This window comes from Enhydra lutris, unplaced genomic scaffold (genome assembly GCF_002288905.1).
Source record: "Enhydra lutris kenyoni isolate GAN:26980312 unplaced genomic scaffold, ASM228890v2 scaffoldscaffold14, whole genome shotgun sequence".
NCBI lineage: Eukaryota > Metazoa > Chordata > Mammalia > Carnivora > Mustelidae > Enhydra > Enhydra lutris.
Genome location: NW_019154098.1, coordinates 49111934 through 49131417, shown reverse-complemented (window position 1 = coordinate 49131417; position 19484 = coordinate 49111934). Strand labels below are relative to the sequence as shown.

The 19484-nt window shown below is 34.3% G+C and overlaps 1 protein-coding gene across 1 annotated transcript in view; it reads left to right on the top strand.

Moving 5' to 3' along the window:
* The first annotated feature begins 3273 nt into the window (after positions 1-3273).
* The window catches only part of LOC111146500 (cyclic nucleotide binding domain containing 1), a 461604-nt gene continuing 445393 nt past the window's right edge, over positions 3274-19484 (top strand). Inside the window, exon 1 of the mRNA XM_022502041.1 lies at positions 3274-3361. Coding sequence (XP_022357749.1) covers positions 3274-3361 — 88 coding nt within the window. The remainder of the gene's footprint in view (positions 3362-19484) is intronic.

Sequence of the window (19484 nt, the reverse complement as noted above, 5' to 3'; positions counted from 1 at the left end):
CACAATGTTACATTAGTTTTAGGTATACAATGTAGTGATTCAACATCTCTATATGTTCACCATAAGTGTAGCTACCATCTGTTACCATACAATGCTATTACTGTGGAGGCCGAGAAAAATTAAGGCCATCCCACCTCAGATTTAGTCTTAGCATAAGTACAGCCATCTCAGACCCCTGTGCCCAAGGGCTGAACTTTCCCCTACTTTACTTTAGTTCCAGGAAGGCCCACCCTGCTTTGGTTCCAGAGACCCCCACCCTGCTTTAGTAAATTTTCTCTCCTTTCCCCCCCCAGCCTCTTATAACGACCTATAAATACCCCTGCCTTAACTAAGCTCGGGGTCCAAGTCCCTACCCCACTGCATCAGGTATACTTGGGCCCAAGCTTAAGCTTGTTAAATAAACCCTCGTGTGATTGCATCAGTGCTTGGCTCCTTGGTGGTCTCTCCGATGTGAAAACTCAGGCATAACAATTACAATTGATGATTATATTTTTACATATAAATATGTGAATTAAAACAATTGTTTTAATTTTAATTGAAGCATTGTTTTTTGGAACTAATTTATTTGGAAATGTTAGGTATGTATACAAAATTATCATGGTAAATTTGGTTATTATTATTACTGTTTTTCGTGATACAGAATCATACCTAAGGTATATCTTGGACAGTAAATTGTGATATACCACTGCTGACTATGTAGAAGGAGTGAGTGGAACCCATATGAAAAGTATCATTAAGAAAAAATATTTAGGGGCACCTGGGTGGCTCAGTGGGTTGAGCCTCTGCCTTCGGCTCAGGTCATGGTCTCGGGGTTATGGGATCGAGCCCCGTATCGGGCTCTCTGCTCAGTGGGGAGCTGGCTTCCCCCTCTCTTTCTGCCTGCCTCTCTGCCTACTTGTGATCTCTGTCAAATAAATAAACAAAATATTTTTTAAAAAAGGGAAAAGAAAAAGTATTTAAAGTATATAAAAAGTATTTAATCCATGTGAATTTCTCAAGTTTACCTCAGAAAAATTACTATTATTATTACTAATCAAAATTATAATTGAATACTTACTATATTTAGAAGCTGTGCTGGGATCTTTAGATTCACTTTTAATATAATTTTAATAATATTTGTGTGATGCATTATTATATATGTAGACTGCATGTATTGTAAAGTTTGCACTAATCTAAGCATCATTATATATGTGATTGTGTTATATGTATAGATGAGGATATTGAAGCTAAGGCAAATTAAGTGACTTGACCAAGATAATTTTACAAATAAGTGTTTGAGAAGTGATCAGATTTATGAAGAATTCCCAGACATTGACAAACAACTTAATACACCTTTCCATCAAATACAAATCATGTGATTATGTGATCATATTATTGTTCCTAGAATGAATCTTAAGAGGACTCAGAATACATTGGAAGGAGTAATGGAAAACATTTGGAAGAGCTGCATTTGTGATTTGATGGATTCTTTCTGGACATATATGGGCAGATACTAGCAAATATACAAAATCATGAAGATTATATAAACTTAGATAAACTTAATTGAGATTTTTAAAACTGTTTTTCCGTATCCACCTTAATGTTCTTATTTCCTTGCACTTTCAACTTTTCACATTTTCTTTTGTTTTAAAGAGTTTTCAAGCAAGGTTGAGTTTGATGTGAAATTACTATGATATATAGGTTTCATTGTATGTGTTTTTTAATATAGGAAATACAGAAGAAAAAAGAAAAGGTGAAAATTTTAGAAAAGAAATTAAAAAAACTTAGAAAATAAATAAAAATAAGAACTGATGAAATTGGGATCAGAGGAAATTGATCATTATAAAAGTTAGGGACTTTGAAAACTTCCTTTCTTTGATTTGTTTGATCAAAACTACTTGTCAGAAGAAAAAAAATAATCTAATAGAGTCCCATCTATTCAAAATCCACGAAATATACAAAAGCACTTTGTGATTAACTTTTATAAAGAAGTTCTTGGTTCTTTGAGTTTTAAATGTGAGACTGGGAAGAGAATAGATCTGGAATAGTCCATCAAATGAAGGTTGTAGGAATTATCAAGGGTGTACAGTAGGGATGGTAAGGTACCATTCTGTGATAGGATGATTAATATAAAGGAAACACAAAATGTAAAGCAATGATAAGACTCAACAGATTTGAGTCTCCAGTGAATCCAGAGTTTATAAAACTGGGGATAGGAAAATATATTCAATTGAAAAATTATGGGGAAGTAAGTTTATTATGCAGATAGTATTTATTTATTTATTTAGAGCAGATACAACTTAATAGGAACGGTTGCAAGATAAATGTTACTTTTGTAGTACAACTAAAACTTTCAATTCTGGTATTGTTTTCTAGATGAAGTTGATCAATAAATGGTTACCATTCTAGCAGTCAGTTGCAGTCCTTTCGTGTATTGCTTATTATACTTATGACACCAGGAAAATATTTTTAAAGGCTTGGGAGGTAACATAGAATGAAAAGATACATTAATTAAGACTCTAAACCCTAGTCATTGTACTGAGCCTTAAGTAGTGTGAAGCAGCAGAAAATAACCAAAACATATACCATACTCCAGTAGAATATGGTTACATATAAGCAGGGGTGAGTTTATTGATATATAATTAGAAGAGGTATTTTACCCTATGTATGTAGTAATGGAGAGCAGTATAAATACCCTGTTGGTGCTGCTACAAATCAGGTCTCTAATACCTCATGTAAACATTTAGAAGGCAGAAAAAAAAGGCTCTGGACTATGGATGACTTAAGAAATGAAATCTTCTGGGACGCCTGGGTGGCTCAGTGGGTTAAAGCCTCTGCCCCACATGGGGCTCTCTGCTCAGCAGGGAGCCTGCTTCCTCCTCTCTCTCTGCCTACTTGTGATCTCTCTGTCAAATAAATAAATAAAATCTTTAAAAAAAAAAAAAAGAATATTTAAGAAATGAAATCTTCTTTCATTTTATCTGGACTTGTGGGCTATTGAATCTGCTGTATCTGCCCTGTGGAATTTCCTTCTTCATTCTTAATACTCTCTATAGGTAGTAAAACCCCCTTCATAAATTCCACTGGACTAGGACTAAGATATAGCTTTTCCTGGTCTATATTAACTCTTGGAAATGCTGTGCACTCTACAAGAACTGTGAATATGAAGATTCCGTAGTACTCAGCCTATCAAGGAGTACCTTGAGGGTTCTGCTTTATGATGCCTTAAGGCAAAGAGGGATCATTCATTTGCCTCTCAAGTAGCCTTTGATCAGCTGCCTTTGAGCCATCAAGATGCCTTTGTCTTCCCATCCAGCAGCTATTTTGTCTCACATGATAGCTGTAAACAATGTACCTCCTCCCCAGCTTCGAAGTTTACCAAGTGAGTGAGGAATATGTCAAGGGTTTGTCATTGTTTTTAGTGGTATTTACCCCTGATGTAAGAAACAGGACCCTTGTGAATTGGTAGAGAGAGGAAGGGGAATCCTTTTGATAGAGTAGTGAGATGGAAAAAACATAGATGGGCAAATCCTGCTTTGTCCCCCTGACGTCGTTTCAATTCTCTAGATTTCAAATATTTTACTTTGTAAAGTGAGGATCTTTATGAACTTTCAGAACTTCAAGTAAGAAATACTTTTAAAGAGAAAAGGAAACAAAGGCTTATAAAGATCCTATGGCTCAGGATTGAATAAACCCCTTGTTTCTGGGAGGTCTTCTAGTGCCTACCCAATCAGTCTTACTGCCCTGCCCTTTGTGAGCTAATTAATACTTAATTTTCACTAGGAGAATTCTCATTAAAATTTTCAAGGACAAAAAAGGGGGAGATAACGCCTGTTACTCTTCCTCTGAAATTTATTCCTATTCCATTTTATTTTTATTTTGTAGTATTTGATTTATAATATCATAGGAATTACAGAGTTAAATATTTTGAAGTTTATACAATTGACAGTATTTTCGTACTTTATATAGTCAGTCTATACCTGGAACATTTTTCTCAAGACTTCTTGTCATAACTGTCAAATTTACAGATCTATTATTTGATCACCAATATTCTAATAATATGGAAGAGTCCAGTGATATTTGAGACTTTAAAAAAGTCTTCTGAGTAACAAAGATAATAATCTTGATTTTTTTCAACTTCCATAAAACATTTACTTTGTGTTTTAAATATTTATTGGGTAATTTGTTGTATGATTTGGAAAAGCTAACCTGTCTATTCTTTTACCTTCCTGTGATCGTTAACTCTTTCAAATCATTTTTTTAAATTAATGATCATAGTTCCCAGGGGAAAGGGTGCCAGAGGCAGCAGTTGACATGTTTTTGAAGGGCTATACTTATGTCTTGAACAGTTTTAGACAAAGTCCTTATGTTAAATCAAACCAATTCTTATATATGCTACTTTTATGTTTTTATTATTACTGTGAAAAAATTCTTGAATGTAGTCAAAGTTTTGTATTTCTAGGTGAATTGAAATAAATATTAAATGTAATTTTGCCAAAACCCGCAGCTTCTACTGGACAGGTTTTATTTGTGCAAAAGAAAAAAAAGTCATCCTAAGACAATTTCTATAGCAGCCTAGGAAGCACAGTAGCTGGGAGTTAAAAGATCAAATTCATTTATCATCAATGGGATGAAATATGTGCCACCCTCTCTAGTGTCTCCCAAGGACACTTAACTTGTATGAAGTGATAAAAAGATGAAAAATCAGCAGCAATTCAGATCTCAGAACAGAATAGAGTATAACGGAAAACAGTGGAGTTCCCAGTTTTGCGTTTAGAGGTTCTTACTTGATGTTATATGTCTGTGACTTCTCTTTGGAGACGTGTCCTGCTTGCTTAGTAACTGTGTCTTTGTGCTAACTCTAGCAAATTGACAATTTCCCTTAGCAAACTCTGTCTCTGCTGAAACAATGATCTCATGAAAGCACATGGGAGGATGCTTTCAATTGATAATATGACTGAATCTGAATTATAAAGAAGATATAAATGGGAATGATTCAAAATGCAATGGGCATAAATAGGAAGGTTCAGTTAAGGACCTTAAAAAAATTTCAGCTAAAATTGTCTCCATTTGCAGATGACATGATTTTATATATAGAAAACCCTAAAGACTCAACCAAAAAACTGTTTAACTAATCAAGGAATTCAGTAAAGTTGCAGGATACAAAATTAACATATAAAAATCTGTATTTCTATACATTAACAATGAATTTTCTGAAAAAGAAAGAAATCAATCTCATTTAAATAGCATCAAAAGCAATAAAATACTTAGGAATAAATTTAAACAGGGCAGCGAAAGATCACCTCTGAAAATCACAAGATATTGATAAAAGAAATCAAAGAGGACATAAATAAATGGAAAGTTATCTTGTGTTTATGGAATGGAGAAACTAATATTGTTAAAATGTCAAAATTTATCTGTGGATTTGATGTAATCCCTATTAAGATTCCAGTGGCGTTTGTTACAGAAATAGAAAAAACATTCCTAAAAACATTCCTAAAAGACTCCAAACGAAAAATATTTTGAGAGAGAAGAACAAAGCAGGAGGCATCACACTTCCTGATTTTAAATTATACTACAAGGCTATAGTCATTAAGACAGTTAGTGCCGGTATAAAAACAAATAGACCAATGGAACAGAATTGAGAGTTCAGAAGTAAACCTAAGCACAAGCAGTCAACTAGAATTTGACAATGCAGCCAAGAATACCCAATTGAGAAGACAGTCTCTTTAGTAAATCATGCTGGGAAAACTGGATATTCAAAAATAAGAGAATAAAACTTGGCCCCTATCTAACATTCACAAATATTAACTCAAAACGTATTAAAGACTGAAATATAAGATCTGAAACCATAAAGCTCCTAGAAGAAAACATAGAAGAACTCTTTGCCATGGGTCTTGGTAATGCTTTATTAGATATGACACCTAAACACAAGCAATAAAATGAAATTTTAAAAAGTGAGACTATGTCAAATTAAACAGGTTCTACATTGCAGAAGAAACCACCAACAAAGTGAAAAGACAACCTACACAATGGTAAAAGATATTTGAAAACTATATATCTGATAAGGGATTAATATTTAAAATATATAAAGAACTCATACAACTCAGTAGCAAAAAAAAAATATAATTCAAAATAATTCAAAAAAATAATTCAAAAATTCAAAAATGCCCCTGAATGGGCAAAGAATCTAATTAGACATTTCTTTACAGGAAATATACAAAAGGCTAACAGATACTTGGAAAGATGCTCATAATCCCTAGCCATAAGGGAAATACAAATTAAAACTTCAATATCACATTTTAGGATGGTCATTATCAAAAAGACAAGAGATAACAAATGCTGGTATGGATGTGGAGAAAAGGGAACCCCTGTGCACTCTTGGTGGGATTGTAAATTGGTATAGCTACTATGGAAAACAGTATGGAGTATAGAACTACCATATGATCCAGCAATTTCACTTTTGGAATTTCCAAAGGTAATGAAAACATTAACTCAAAAAGTTGCATCCTTATGTTCATAGAAATGTTGTTTATAATAGGCAATGCATGGAAACACCTAAGTGTTCATTGATGCATGAATGGATAAAGAAGTTGTGGTATGTATACACAATTGAATATCATTCAGCCATAAAAAAAAAAAAAAAAAAAAAAGGAAATCCATTTGCAACAAATGGATGGACCCTGAAGGCATTATGCTGAATGAAATAAGTGAGACAAAGACAATTATTTTATGATCTCACTTACATGTAGAATCTTAAAAAAAGAGATCAGATTTGTGGTTACCAGAGGTGGGGGGTGGAGTGGGAGTAGGAGAAATTGGAGAAGCGTCATCAAAAGATACAAACTTCCGGTGGTAAGATAAATACGCACTAAGGATACGATGTATAATATGATGGCTATAATTAACACTGCTGTATGATAGAGAAGTTGTTAAGAGAGTAGATCATAAGAGTTCTCATCACAAGGATGATTTTTTAAATTTTCTTTTTATATCTATATGAGATAATGGATGTTAGCCATACCTATTATAATCATTTCACAGTATATGTAAATCAAACAATATGCTGTACACCTTAAACTTATACAGTGATATATGTCAATTATTTCTCATTAACCTGGAAAAAAATCCAGCCATTATATATATCCTTGCTTGTTTTGGGTGAGGTTAGTTAGGTTATCTTTAGTGTCTTCCCTATCTATAAATTTTGTATGTGAATATTTGAGGGCTTTTTATAGGCAGTGTGTAAGCATTATTCATGTTTTATTGTTTCATTTATTTCTCACAAGATACTTATGAGGTCTGTAGTAAGCAAAATAATGGTCCCCAATGATATGCATATCTTAATCCTCAGAACCTGAGAATAAACTGTGCTACATGGCTAGAGAAACTAAGGTTGTGGATGGCTGCTCATCAACTGACCTTGAAATGGGAGAAGATTCTGGATTTTGCAGTGGGTCCACTGTGATCAAAGAGTCCTTTAAAAAGGGGAGAGAGAGGCACATGACTTACAGTCAGTGAGATTCAGAGTGAAAAAGGCTCAACTAGCCATTTTGACTTTGAAGATGGAAGGGGGACATGGGCCACAGAATTAGGGCAGCCTCTACAGGCAGGACAAGGCAAAGAAATAGTCTCTCCTGGAGCTTCCAGCAGAAATGCAGCCCTGACAACTTGATTTCAGCATAGTGAGATTTGTTTCAGACTTCTGACTTTCAGAGCTGTAAGATCATACATTTGTGTTTTAAGCTGATACATTTATAGTAATTTGTTTCACCAGTAATACAAAATTAACATATGGTCCATTTTACAGTTAAGGGTAGTGAGGCTTGGGTTTCATAACAAGGTTTACACAGTTGTCAAGTGGTAGAGAATTTTCAAAGTATCATTCATAAGAATTTTCTCAAAAAACACCAGTCAGTAGCAGTATAGTTTTCTCCTACCCAGCACCCTGAAATCCCCTCCACATTTTACAAGTTGAATGATATAAATGCATTTGTTGCATTTTGCCATTTTGACCATTGAGACACTCTTAATTTAAGGGAGAGAACATATAACATGCATCTTTAAACACCCCTCCAATACTGTCTCATTAACTCTGAAATCCAGATTCACTGGCACTCCCAGTAGTGAAGCTTGAATCCCTTATACAGTTTTTCTCCTTAAAGCTCTCCAGTCTTCTTCTATAGTCTTTTTGATTGTGTCTTAGGATTGTTCAGAGCTTGCTAACCCAGAAGGAGTTGGTTGTTCTCAAAAGCAAAAAGTCAGGGGCGCCTGGGTGGCTCAGTGGGTTAAGCCGCTGCCTTCGGCTTGGGTCATGATCTCAGGGTCCTGGGATCCAGTCCCGCATCGGGCTCTCTGCTCAGTAGGGAGCTTGCTTCCCTCTCTCTCTCTGCCTGCCTCTCTGCCTACTTGTGATCTCTGTCTGTCAAATAAATAAATAAAATCTTAAAAAAAAAAAAAAAGCAAAAAGTCATGCCACTTTTTATTCTGAATGAGAATTGTTATAAAACCTTACAGTTAGCAAAATCTACAGTAGTTTTACCACCTGGGTGAAATAGCATCTGAGTCTAGATACGCACATGACCTGTTATTATTAGCTGATATTCTGAAGAGACAAAGGGAAGAAAAATATCTAATTTTTTTTAAAAAATAGAAGGCAGGGAGCTGTCCTTTAGCTTATGACTGGAGAAAACGCCTTCCACACTTATCATTAGGAGTTTGTTCTAGTTGGCTACCTTTGTTTGGGTTGATATGCTGTGCTATTTTTTTCATGCTTAATAGGCTTATCCTTCTGAAAAGGATAAGTTGAAATATACACTTTACATTTTAAGTACTGGTTTATCTGGGAGAAAGAATTTCTGTACTTTAACAAAAGGGTTTTTTTGTTTGTTTGTTTGCGTTTGTTCCAATAACAAAAAAAGTGTTTCAGGTTCCCAAGATATTTGTAAGTACATCTTGCTTTTTCCAACATAGGAAACATAGAAGGAAAAAAATGGCATTCAAGAGAAGACCAGAGATAACTTCAAGGAATTTAGAAACAAGATAGTACTCCTAAATGAATGTTTCCTTGCCTTTTTTTTTTTTTTTTTTTAATGATGTACATTTACAGAAAACCTGAAAAAACTGTGTCATCATTCCTAACACTTCAAGGACATTTCCTGTAAATTTGAGAGACTTTCAGTTTTTTAGTAGCTAAAGATGAAAGGAGTTTCAAGATATATATTTATCTAGAAAAGTAACTATTGCTCCATTTTCAAGTTTTAAACCACTCAAATCCTAAGAGTGCAAGTAAGAAAAAGGGTAGCCTGTCAGTGGAGAAGAGAGAAACAGACTTGTGTACCATACAAGAAAACAAGGTTGAAAAACAGAGGTAAAAGATGAGAATGGATGTTCCAAGAAGGAATAAAAGATGGAAAAGGTGTTTGTGTTTATATAATCAATAATAGTCCCTGTGGAAAATGCCACTTAATTATTTTGGGAAAGAAGTATCAGAAAATTATTTTCTCAACTTTATTTTTCATTGTAAAGGTCACTTTTTTTTTAATCCGAAAGTAGAAAAGAAGAATGTTTTATTAAATAAAAAAAACCAAGCATTTATTATTTTTTCTTTACTACTCGCAACTATTTCAATATACTTGTACTTTTTTGTCAGAAAATTTCGAGTGACATTTAGAAGTTAAGTAATGGCAACTTAAACTTGAGCTCAAATCGTTTCTGGGTGTTCAGATAGGAAACCCTGCAGTAAGCTACGTGCATTGCAAATAAGATCTCTCCACTAGTAGTCACACTAGGTCACGGCTCTTGTTTCAGGCTATTGCTCTGTTCTAAGCAGTCTATCTCAGAAAACCTTTTGCATTAGTCCTCTGTTCCTTCAGCCACCTGGACTGATATCCCTTACCTTTGACTGGACTGATCTCTGGACTTCCTTCCAAAGTATATTATGGACCAGATTCCTTTTTTTTTAATATGACGATTTACAAGGGGATTTGATCATGTTGACTGTCCACTTGAAAGCTGTCAAGGTTTTACTGTCTTCCAAAACTTAGATTACAATCCATTTTCTTCAACCTGGCATTTAAAATTTGCTTGCTTTGGCTAAAATCTGTCTCTCATGTTCTAGACTTTACAGTTCTGTTGGTAGAACTCTCCACTATAGCTAAAACTCTTTGACTGATGTTCTTTAAACCCATCTGCAGTCCTGCTCAGGGGGATAGGAGGGCTTTCTAAGTTCAAAGCAACATTCAGATGACCATTTACCCTCAGAAATAACTATCATGAAAAAATATTTTTTCTTGAAATTTTCCATGCATATTCAGGTATGTAAATATATATGCACAAATGTGTGTATATTTTTGATATGAAAATATATTTTATATTTTCAATACATATGGTAGGGCATTTTTATTACTCTATATTATACCTTTATTTTTCACTTAATAATATTATGTTTTATGAAGGCCTTTTCATACCCATGTGTAGATATGTACCTTATTCATTTTTGAAGAATATTATATTATATTATATTATATTTCATTGTTTGAACATACCAAAATACTACTAATGGATGTGCTATTTAATCTATTGTGACTCACGTTAAAACCCACCCTTCTATATATTCTGCTTTGTGATGCTGAGGCTGGGGCTCCGCAAACCAGTTTTTCCCAGAAATCCAGCTGGCTTCCCATTAGGATCTGTCGATAGCAGGTGTTAGAGGGAGATTGGAAGTCAGGAGCAAAGATAAAGAAAGTGTTTATCCTTTTGTTTTCTATTTCTGGTTTGCTTCCTTGCGTCTCTCCAGCAGTGTCTTTTTCACCCAAGCAGTGGCTGTTCGTTCCAGCAGCAGCACTTAATTCCATTTGCAGTTTTCCCAGTGTTCCCAGAAATAGCTTCATTGTACCCCCTCAACAATTCAACTCCAGCTGCTGATGCTCTGTCCTCAGAGGTCCGAATCTCAGCTTCTTTAGGACCACTGCTCTCCACTTCTAAGTTTTAGTAATATCTGACTAACACTTCTTTGTATCTTTTTTTTTTTTTTTGCCATTGAAATTACTGGTGTGGTTTCAGTCTCCTAATAGCTAGATCCTTACTAATTCAGTGGGAATTTGTTTCTAGTTAGTTTTGATGTTAAAATTAAATAAACATTTTGAACTATGTTCTTTTTTTTGCTAAGCAAGTGTATTAACAGAACTGCTAGGCCAAAGGATATGTGCATTTTAAATTTTGATAACTATTTACAAATTGTCTTCCAAAGAGGTTGCGCTAATTTCTACTCCCACCATCAGTATATGCAAGTTTCTATTTTACAATATTTATACTAATATCATGCATTATAAAACAAACATTTTGCTAATAAATTGGTTGGAAATAGTTTTAATTGCTCTGTAAGTTTGTATTTCTTTAAGAAAGAGGATTAGAATCTTCTCATATATTTGTGGTCATGTGTATTTATGAGAACAGCCTATTTATATGTCCCTTATCCATTCAATGAATTTTATTTTTCCCTTTATTTGAACGAAATCTTCATGTATAAAAGAAATTAGCCCTTTGGCATATACTTTATAGGAATTTTTCTCAGTTTGCATTTTTTTCATGTTTATGATTTTTTTTAAAATTTTTTTTCCCTGTATTTTTTTTTAAATTTTTTATAAACATATAATATATTTTTATCCCCAGGGGTACAGGTCTGTGAATCGCCAGGTTTACACACTTCACAGCACTCACCATAGCACATACCCTCCCCAATGTCCATAACCCCAATCCCCCTCTCCCAACCCTCCTCCCCCCATTAACCCTCAGTTTGTTTTGTGAGATTAATAAGAGTCACTTATGGTTTGTCTCCCTCCCAATCCCATCTTGTTTCATTTACTCTTCTCCTACCCCCTTAAATGTTTATGATTTTTATGTCATATATTTTAGATTATGTAGTTTTTGTCCTATGTTATTGATTCTTGCTTAGAATGCCATTCTTCATGCGAAGATTTAAAAATAATTCTTCCATGTTTTCTTTTATTATATAGTTTTTTTTTATTATTAAGCTTGTTAAATATTTGGTGCATTTGGAATTTATTTTTGAATAATTTACTTTAGAATAGTGATGGATGGCTGCAACTTAATATTTTTTCCAAATGACCAGTCAACTGTTTTAACACTATTTGTTGAGTAATCTATCTTTTTCCTACTAATTTGAAAGGCCAGTTTTTATTGAATGCTAAATTTTCATATGCATTCTGGATCTATTTCTGGAAACTATTATTTACTTTTCCACTTATCTCTTTTCTGTTTATGCATTTGTGTTGAATTGTTATAATTTTTGAAGCATTATGTTGTATTTCAGTATCTGGTAAGATTAACCTTTACTGATTACTCTTTTATAAAAGACTTTTTCAGGCTTTTCTTCTAAGTTTATGTTTCAGTATGACCTTTAGAAATAACTGGGCTTTTTAAAATAAATAAACGTGGGTGTGTTAGTTGGAAATGTGTTAAACTTAAAAGGTTCATTTATGGAAAATTGATGTCTTTATGATATTGAATATTCCCACTCAAGAACTTGTACTTTTGTAATATTCAGCCTTCTTATTTCCAATTTTTGCACATGTCCTTTTATGCCACAGTAAAATTTATTTTTGGACATATTATCTTTTTTCTTATTATGAATGATAACTTTTTCTCATATTTTCTAACTATAGAAGTCATAGATACTAAATTTTTTAAAATAAATTTTAAAAAGTTTGAAACTACAATCTTACAGAAATCTTGTAAGTTTAATGTAAAGAAACTTATTTTTTCAGAGCCATTTGATACTCCATTTTCCTTAAATATTTTAGTATGTATTTCTTAAAAACAAGGAAATACTCTTATCACATAATCAGAACACATCCATCAAAATAAAAAAATTAACATAGATACAGTTACTGTTAATTCCTAGACTCCTCCTATTTAATTTAGCCAATTGTTCTGATAACGATTTTTATAGTAAAAAAATCCAATTCAAAATCTCGTGTTGCATTTCGTTTTCTTGTCTAGACTGAAATAGTTTCTCCCTTTCCCTTGGCTTTCATGACCTTAATGCTGGGAGATTACAAACAAGGTATTTAGGAAAATATACTTCAGCTTGGTTTCTCTGATCTTTCCTCATGATTAGCATGATTTATCTTTGGCAGAACTGTCATAGAAGTGATTCTAGGTTCTTTTTCCATCTTATCAAGTGACATGTGATCTCATTTATCAGTTGATTAAGGTGATTATATGGAGAACTCTCTGCAGTGAATTTACCTTTCCCTTTTGTAATTAAGTATTTTGTGAAGAGGTATTTTGAAAGTATAGAAATACTAAATTTTCATAAAATATTAAATAAACAAATGTAAAATTATGATTTCCTAATTTGTTCATAGGGTTTTAAAGATTTTATTTATTTATTTGAGAGAGAGAGCACAAGCAGGGAAGAGACAGAGGCGAAGCAGACTCCCTGCTGAGCAGGGAGCCTGACATGGGGCTTGATCCCAGGACCCCAGGATCATGACCTGAGCTGAAGGTAGACACTTAACCAACTCACCCACCCTATTCCAAGCATTTTAATGAGTTATCATTATATATTTTGATGCCCAGATTGTTCAGTCTGAGCACTGGAAATACCTTCATATTGGTGTAGCCATTTTCTTGCTTTCTGGAACAGTAAGATTTTTTAGGCTCATCTTGTGCTTTCCCCATCTGAGCCCTAGAACCAGCTCTCTTGAGTTTACTTTTCTACAGTTTTTCCTGCTTTATAAGCCCATTAATTTTTGCTTTTCTGTTTTCTCCCTTGAATTTCTCTTGTTTTAACTTTCTTTTCCTAAATTTTTGACTCAAAATGCTTAATTCTTTTTGTTTTATTTTTCTATCTTTTCTCGTAATATAAATATTTTGGGGAATACATTTTCTATAGAGAAAGACTAATTATATTCTGTAGGTTCATGAAAATACTCACTATTTTTACCTGCTTGATGTTTTATAGTTTCAGGTGTGATATACTCCTTAAGAATAAATTTGATATATGTTTAATATAGCTTGTTAATTATGTAATTTATATTTCTATCCCCAGTGATTTAATTACTTGATTTGTAGGTAAGAAGGAAAGAAGGTTACTGTGGAGGTTATCCTGTCTCCATTTATTCCTGAAAGTTTTGCTTTATGAATTTTAAGGCCATACAATTTGGAACAAAAAAATATTTAATAGATTCCATACCTAAACCTGTACTTCTTGAGTTATCGACTTTAGACAATGAACATTCACAACCTAATATAAAATGAGAAAAAGTTCCCTCTTCACAGCATGATTTGATTAGTAAGAATATTATTGTCTAAGTCTTTGACTAGTTGCATTCATACCTTCAAATAGTATTATTAAGGTCCCATTATTTTAAAATATTCTTTAAACTTTAAATATTAATTATTTACTATGTGAAGGTATCTGTAGAAATATATTTTATGCTTTCACTTCTCTGCTGAAACTTCCAAGTTGTTACTCATTACTATTTATACCCTTTTTATTAGCATCTATGAAGAATTTATTATTTGTGTTAAGGCTTACAGAATTTACCTACCTTTTACTATATGGTGTCCATACTATTTAACCTTCAGTTGTATGTTTATCAAATTGTATTTTTCAAAGAGATTTTATGGTACTTTATATTCGCTGAGGTCTTATATTTGTTTATTACCTTTATAGTTATTGGAGAATAAAACTCATGATATATCCCTCCACCCCCATTTGTCTTACTATTTGCCAAGACTTTCCTATAGAGAAGACTAAGACCACACTGAGTTTTGGCTGGGTGCTAATAAAATAATTGTTTATCTTCAACACATAGTAACATTTAATTATTCACCCAGTCCAGAATATCTGGTCTCTTTGTAAATCATGTATTATGCTTTCTTTTTCCCTTTCTGGATCATGGTATTAAATTCTTCATATTCAAGTCTTTGTATGAGAAAAGTGTTCTTATGTGTTTGAGCACTTTTTTGCTATACCATTATTTCTGTTTCTTATTCAGGAAAAGTTTTCATATGTAATATCTGTTTCATTTTTTCTTTTCTCTTTTTCTTTTCTCTATTTGTGTTAGCCTTTATGTTCTGATTATATTAAATATTGTCATTTTTGCTATTTCTAACATGAATTTTGTCATAATGTTATCTTTCTTTTTCCTGAATTTAGCCTGTTTATTTGTAATATCTTTCTATTGTCTTATTTATATTTAATGTCATGTAGCTCTTTGTTTTTCTTTTATAAGAGATGTGTGTGTGTGTGTGTGTAATTGTGAGGGCTTTCTTCCCACATCCACTGTTTCTTCTGATGCATATTATTTGACTTTTATTTGGAAAATTAATTGTTTCTCATTATTCTTCACACCTTCCCTTGGGGTATGTTTTGCCTTGGTACCCAGATTATTGAACGATGGTTATTGTTTGAAGATAGGTAACTTGCTGGAAAAAAGATAGCAGTAGTACAGCAGACAGAATGAGTTTTCTTGTGTGTTAACTTTGAATACTTTCTCTTTAACTTTGAATACTTTCTTATCAACTCTGTTCTGTACTCTTCCTTAAATGATATATTGCTAATTAGTACTGTCATAATTTGTATTCCAAAGGTTTCTTGATAGTGACTTGTCATCTATTTTTGAATATAGTTGACACATAATATTACATTAGTTTTGGGTGTATGACTTAGTGATTTGACAAGTTTATACATTATGCTATGCTCACCACAAGTGTAGCTACCATCTGTCCTGTTACATCACTATTACAATACCATTGACTGTATTTCTTATGCTGTTTATTTGGCCTCTCTTTCTCTTCACTGACTGAGACAAGCTGCTTCTTTGTTGTTTGGCACTTAACATTTGTCATCCTACCACTACAACAACCTGATTCTTAAAAAAAATATGGGTATATGTGGAATCCTTGCTCAGCTCTACATTCCATATATGTCATAGGCTTCAGATTCCCATTAGTCTGTCTAAGTCTCAAGAACTTCCCATTTCAAGTAAGATTTCGTTAGTTATATTCTTTAGGTTTATACAACCTTCCCCTAAAGAACTCTGCTTATTTTCTCAAACGAGATAAACTTTTGTACCTCTTAAAATTTATTGAAACTACACTATTTAGCTGATATTTTTCAGTTTGTAGTTTGGAAATACGGTAAATACTTACTATTTTTTTCCTTTTTCAAGTTTTTATTTAAATTCCAGTTAGTTAATATACAATGTAACATTGGTTTCAGCTGTATAATTGAGTGATTCATCACTTACATCTAACACCCAGTGCTCATCATCAGTGCCCTTTTTTTTTTTTTAAGATTTTATTTATTTATTTGACAGAGATACAAGTAGGCAGAGAGAGAGAGAAAAGAGGAAGCAGGGCCCCCACTGAGCAGAGAGCCCGACGTGGGGCTCCATCCCAGGACCCTGGGATCATGACCCGAGCTGAAGGCAGAGGCTTTAACCCACTGAGCCACCCAGGCACCCCCATCAGTGCCTTTCTTAACACCCACCACCCATCTACCCCATTCCCCCACCCACCTCCTTTCCAGCAACCCACAGTTTGTTCTCTATAGTTAAGAGTCTCATAAATACTCAGTTTTAATGAAGACCAAAATTACTTCCTCTTTTCACACTTTGTTATTTAGTGGGCACTTTGCCATGGTGATATTTTTAATGCCCCAAATGACATTGATGTGATCTTCAATCTTCTGTAGGAGAGAGGTAAAATGATTAAAATTTGATAACCTGCAAGGGGCAGGAAGTGTGTTGTGTGTGTGTGTGTGTGAGAGAGAGAGAGAGAGAAAGAAATTTTAAGTAAAGTTTCTGTTATCTTGAAATTGATTTTCAAGGATGATGTTCATGTGAGTATTAGTGGAGTGCAGGTTAGAGTTTTGTGCTGGAGAGATTGATTCAAGGACCCTAAGTGTATGTAAAATAAGTGCAGGTAAGATCATGGATGAAGAGGATCTAAGCTGAAAAGACAGAGGGATCGAGAATGGATTCATGGACAAGAGAAATGAGCCAGGAGAGCAGTCTACTGAGGAAGAAGCAAGCAGGGAGAGAACAGTGTCACAAAAGCCTCGTAGGGAGGCTTCACCAGGGCCAGATGTCACACAGAATTTAGTGTTAGGAAGACTGAAAAGGTTATTGGACTTGAAACTCTAGGATTTCCTATATTCTTTTTTTTTTTTATAATTTTTTTTAAAATTTATTTTATTTTATTTTTTATAAACATATAATATATTTTTATCCCCAGGGGTACAGGTCTGTGAATCGCCAGGTTTACACACTTCACAGCACTCACCATAGCACATACCCTCCCCAATGTCCATAATCCCCCCCACCCCCCTCCCCCCATTAACCCTCAGTTGGTTTTGTGAGATTAAGAGTCACTTATGGTTTGTCTCCCTCCCAATCCCATCTTGTTTCATTTACTCTTCTCTTACCCCCTTAACCCCCCATGTTGCATCTCCTCTCCCTCATATCAGGGAGATCATATGATAGTTGTCTTTCTCCGATTGACTTATTTCGCTAAGCATGATACCCTCTAGTTCCATCCACGTCGTCGCAAATGGCAAGATTTCATTTCTTTTGATGGCTGCATAGCATTCCATTGTGTATATATACCACATCTTCTTTATCCATTCGTCTGTTGATGGACATCTAGGTTCTTTCCATAGTTTGGCTATTGTAGACATTGCTGCTATAAACATTCGGGTGCACGTGCCCCTTCGGATCACTACGTTTGATCTTTAGGGTAAATACCCAGCAGTGCAATTGCTGGGTCATAGGGTAGTTCTATTTTCAACATTTTGAGGAACTTCCATGCTGTTTTCCAGAGTGGCTGCACCAGCTTGCATTCCCACCAACAGTGTAGGAGGGTTCCCCTTTCTCCGCATCCTCGCCAGCATCTGTCATTTCCTGACTTGTTAATTTTAGCCATTCTGACTGGTGTGAGGTGGTATCTCATTGTGGTTTTGATTTGTATTTCCCTGATGCCGAGTGATGTGGAGCACTTTTTCATGTGTCTGTTGGCCATTGGGATGTCTTCTTTGCAGAAATGTCTGTTCATGTCCTCTGCCCATTTCTTGATTGGATTATTTGTTCTTTGGGTGTTGAGTTTGCTAAGTTCTTTATAGATTTTGGACACTAGCCCTTTATCCGATATGTCATTTGCAAATATCTTCTCCCATTCTGTCAGTTGTCTTTTGGTTTTGTTAACTGTTTCCTTTGCTGTGCAAAAGCTTTTGATCTTGATGAAATCCCAATAGTTCATTTTTGCCCTTGCTTCCCTTGCCTTTGGCGATGTTCCTAGGAAGATGTTGCTGCGGCTGAGGTCGAAGAGGTTGCTGCCTGTGTTCTCCTCAAGGATTTTGATGGATTCCTTTCTCACATTGAGGTCCTTCATCCATTTTGAGTCTATTTTCGTGTGTGGTGTAAGGAAATGATCCAATTTCATTTTTCTGCATGTGGCTGTCCAATTTTCCCAACACCATTTGTTGAAGAGGCTGTCTTTTTTCCATTGGACATTCTTTCCTGCTTTGTCGAAGATTAGTTGACCATAGAGTTGAGGGTCTATTTCTGGGCTCTCTATTCTGTTCCATTGATCTGTGGGTCTGTTTTTGTGCCAGTACCATGCTGTCTTGATGATGACAGCTTTGTAATAGAGCTTGAAGTCCGGAATTGTGATGCCACCAACTTTGGCTTTCTTTTTCAATATTCCTTTGACTATTCGAGGTCTTTTCTGGTTCCATATAAATTTTAGGATTATTTGTTCCATTTCTTTGAAAAAAATGGATGGTACTTTGATAGGAATTGCATTAAATGTGTAGATTGCTTTAGGTAGCATAGACATTTTCACAATATTTTTTCTTCCAGTCCAGGAGCATGGAACATTTTTCCATTTCTTTGTGTCTTCCTCAATTTCTTTCATGAGTACTTTATAGTTTTCTGTGTATAGATTCTTAGTCTCTTTGGTTAGATTTATTCCTAGGTATCTTATAGTTTTGGGTGCAATTGTAAATGGGATTGACTCCTTAATTTCTCTTTCTTCTGTCTTGTTGTTGGTGTAGAGAAATGCAACTGATTTCTGTGCATTGATTTTATATCCTGACACTTTACTGAATTCCTGTACAAGTTCTAGCAGTTTTGGGGTGGAGTCTTTTGGGTTTTCCACATATAGTATCATATCATCTGCAAAGAGTGATCGTTTGACTTCTTCTTTGCTGATTTGGATGTCTTTAATTTCCTTTTGTTGTCTGATTGCTGAGGCTAGGACTTCTAGTACTATGTTGAATAGCAGGGGTGATAATGGACATCCCTGCCGTGTTCCTGACCTTAGCGGAAAAGCTTTCAGTTTTTCTCCATTGAGAATGATATTTGCGGTGGGTTTTTCATAGATGGCTTTGATAATATTGAGGTATGTGCCCTCTATCCCTACACTTTGAAGAGTTTTGATCAGGAAGGGATGCTGTACTTTGTCAAATGCTT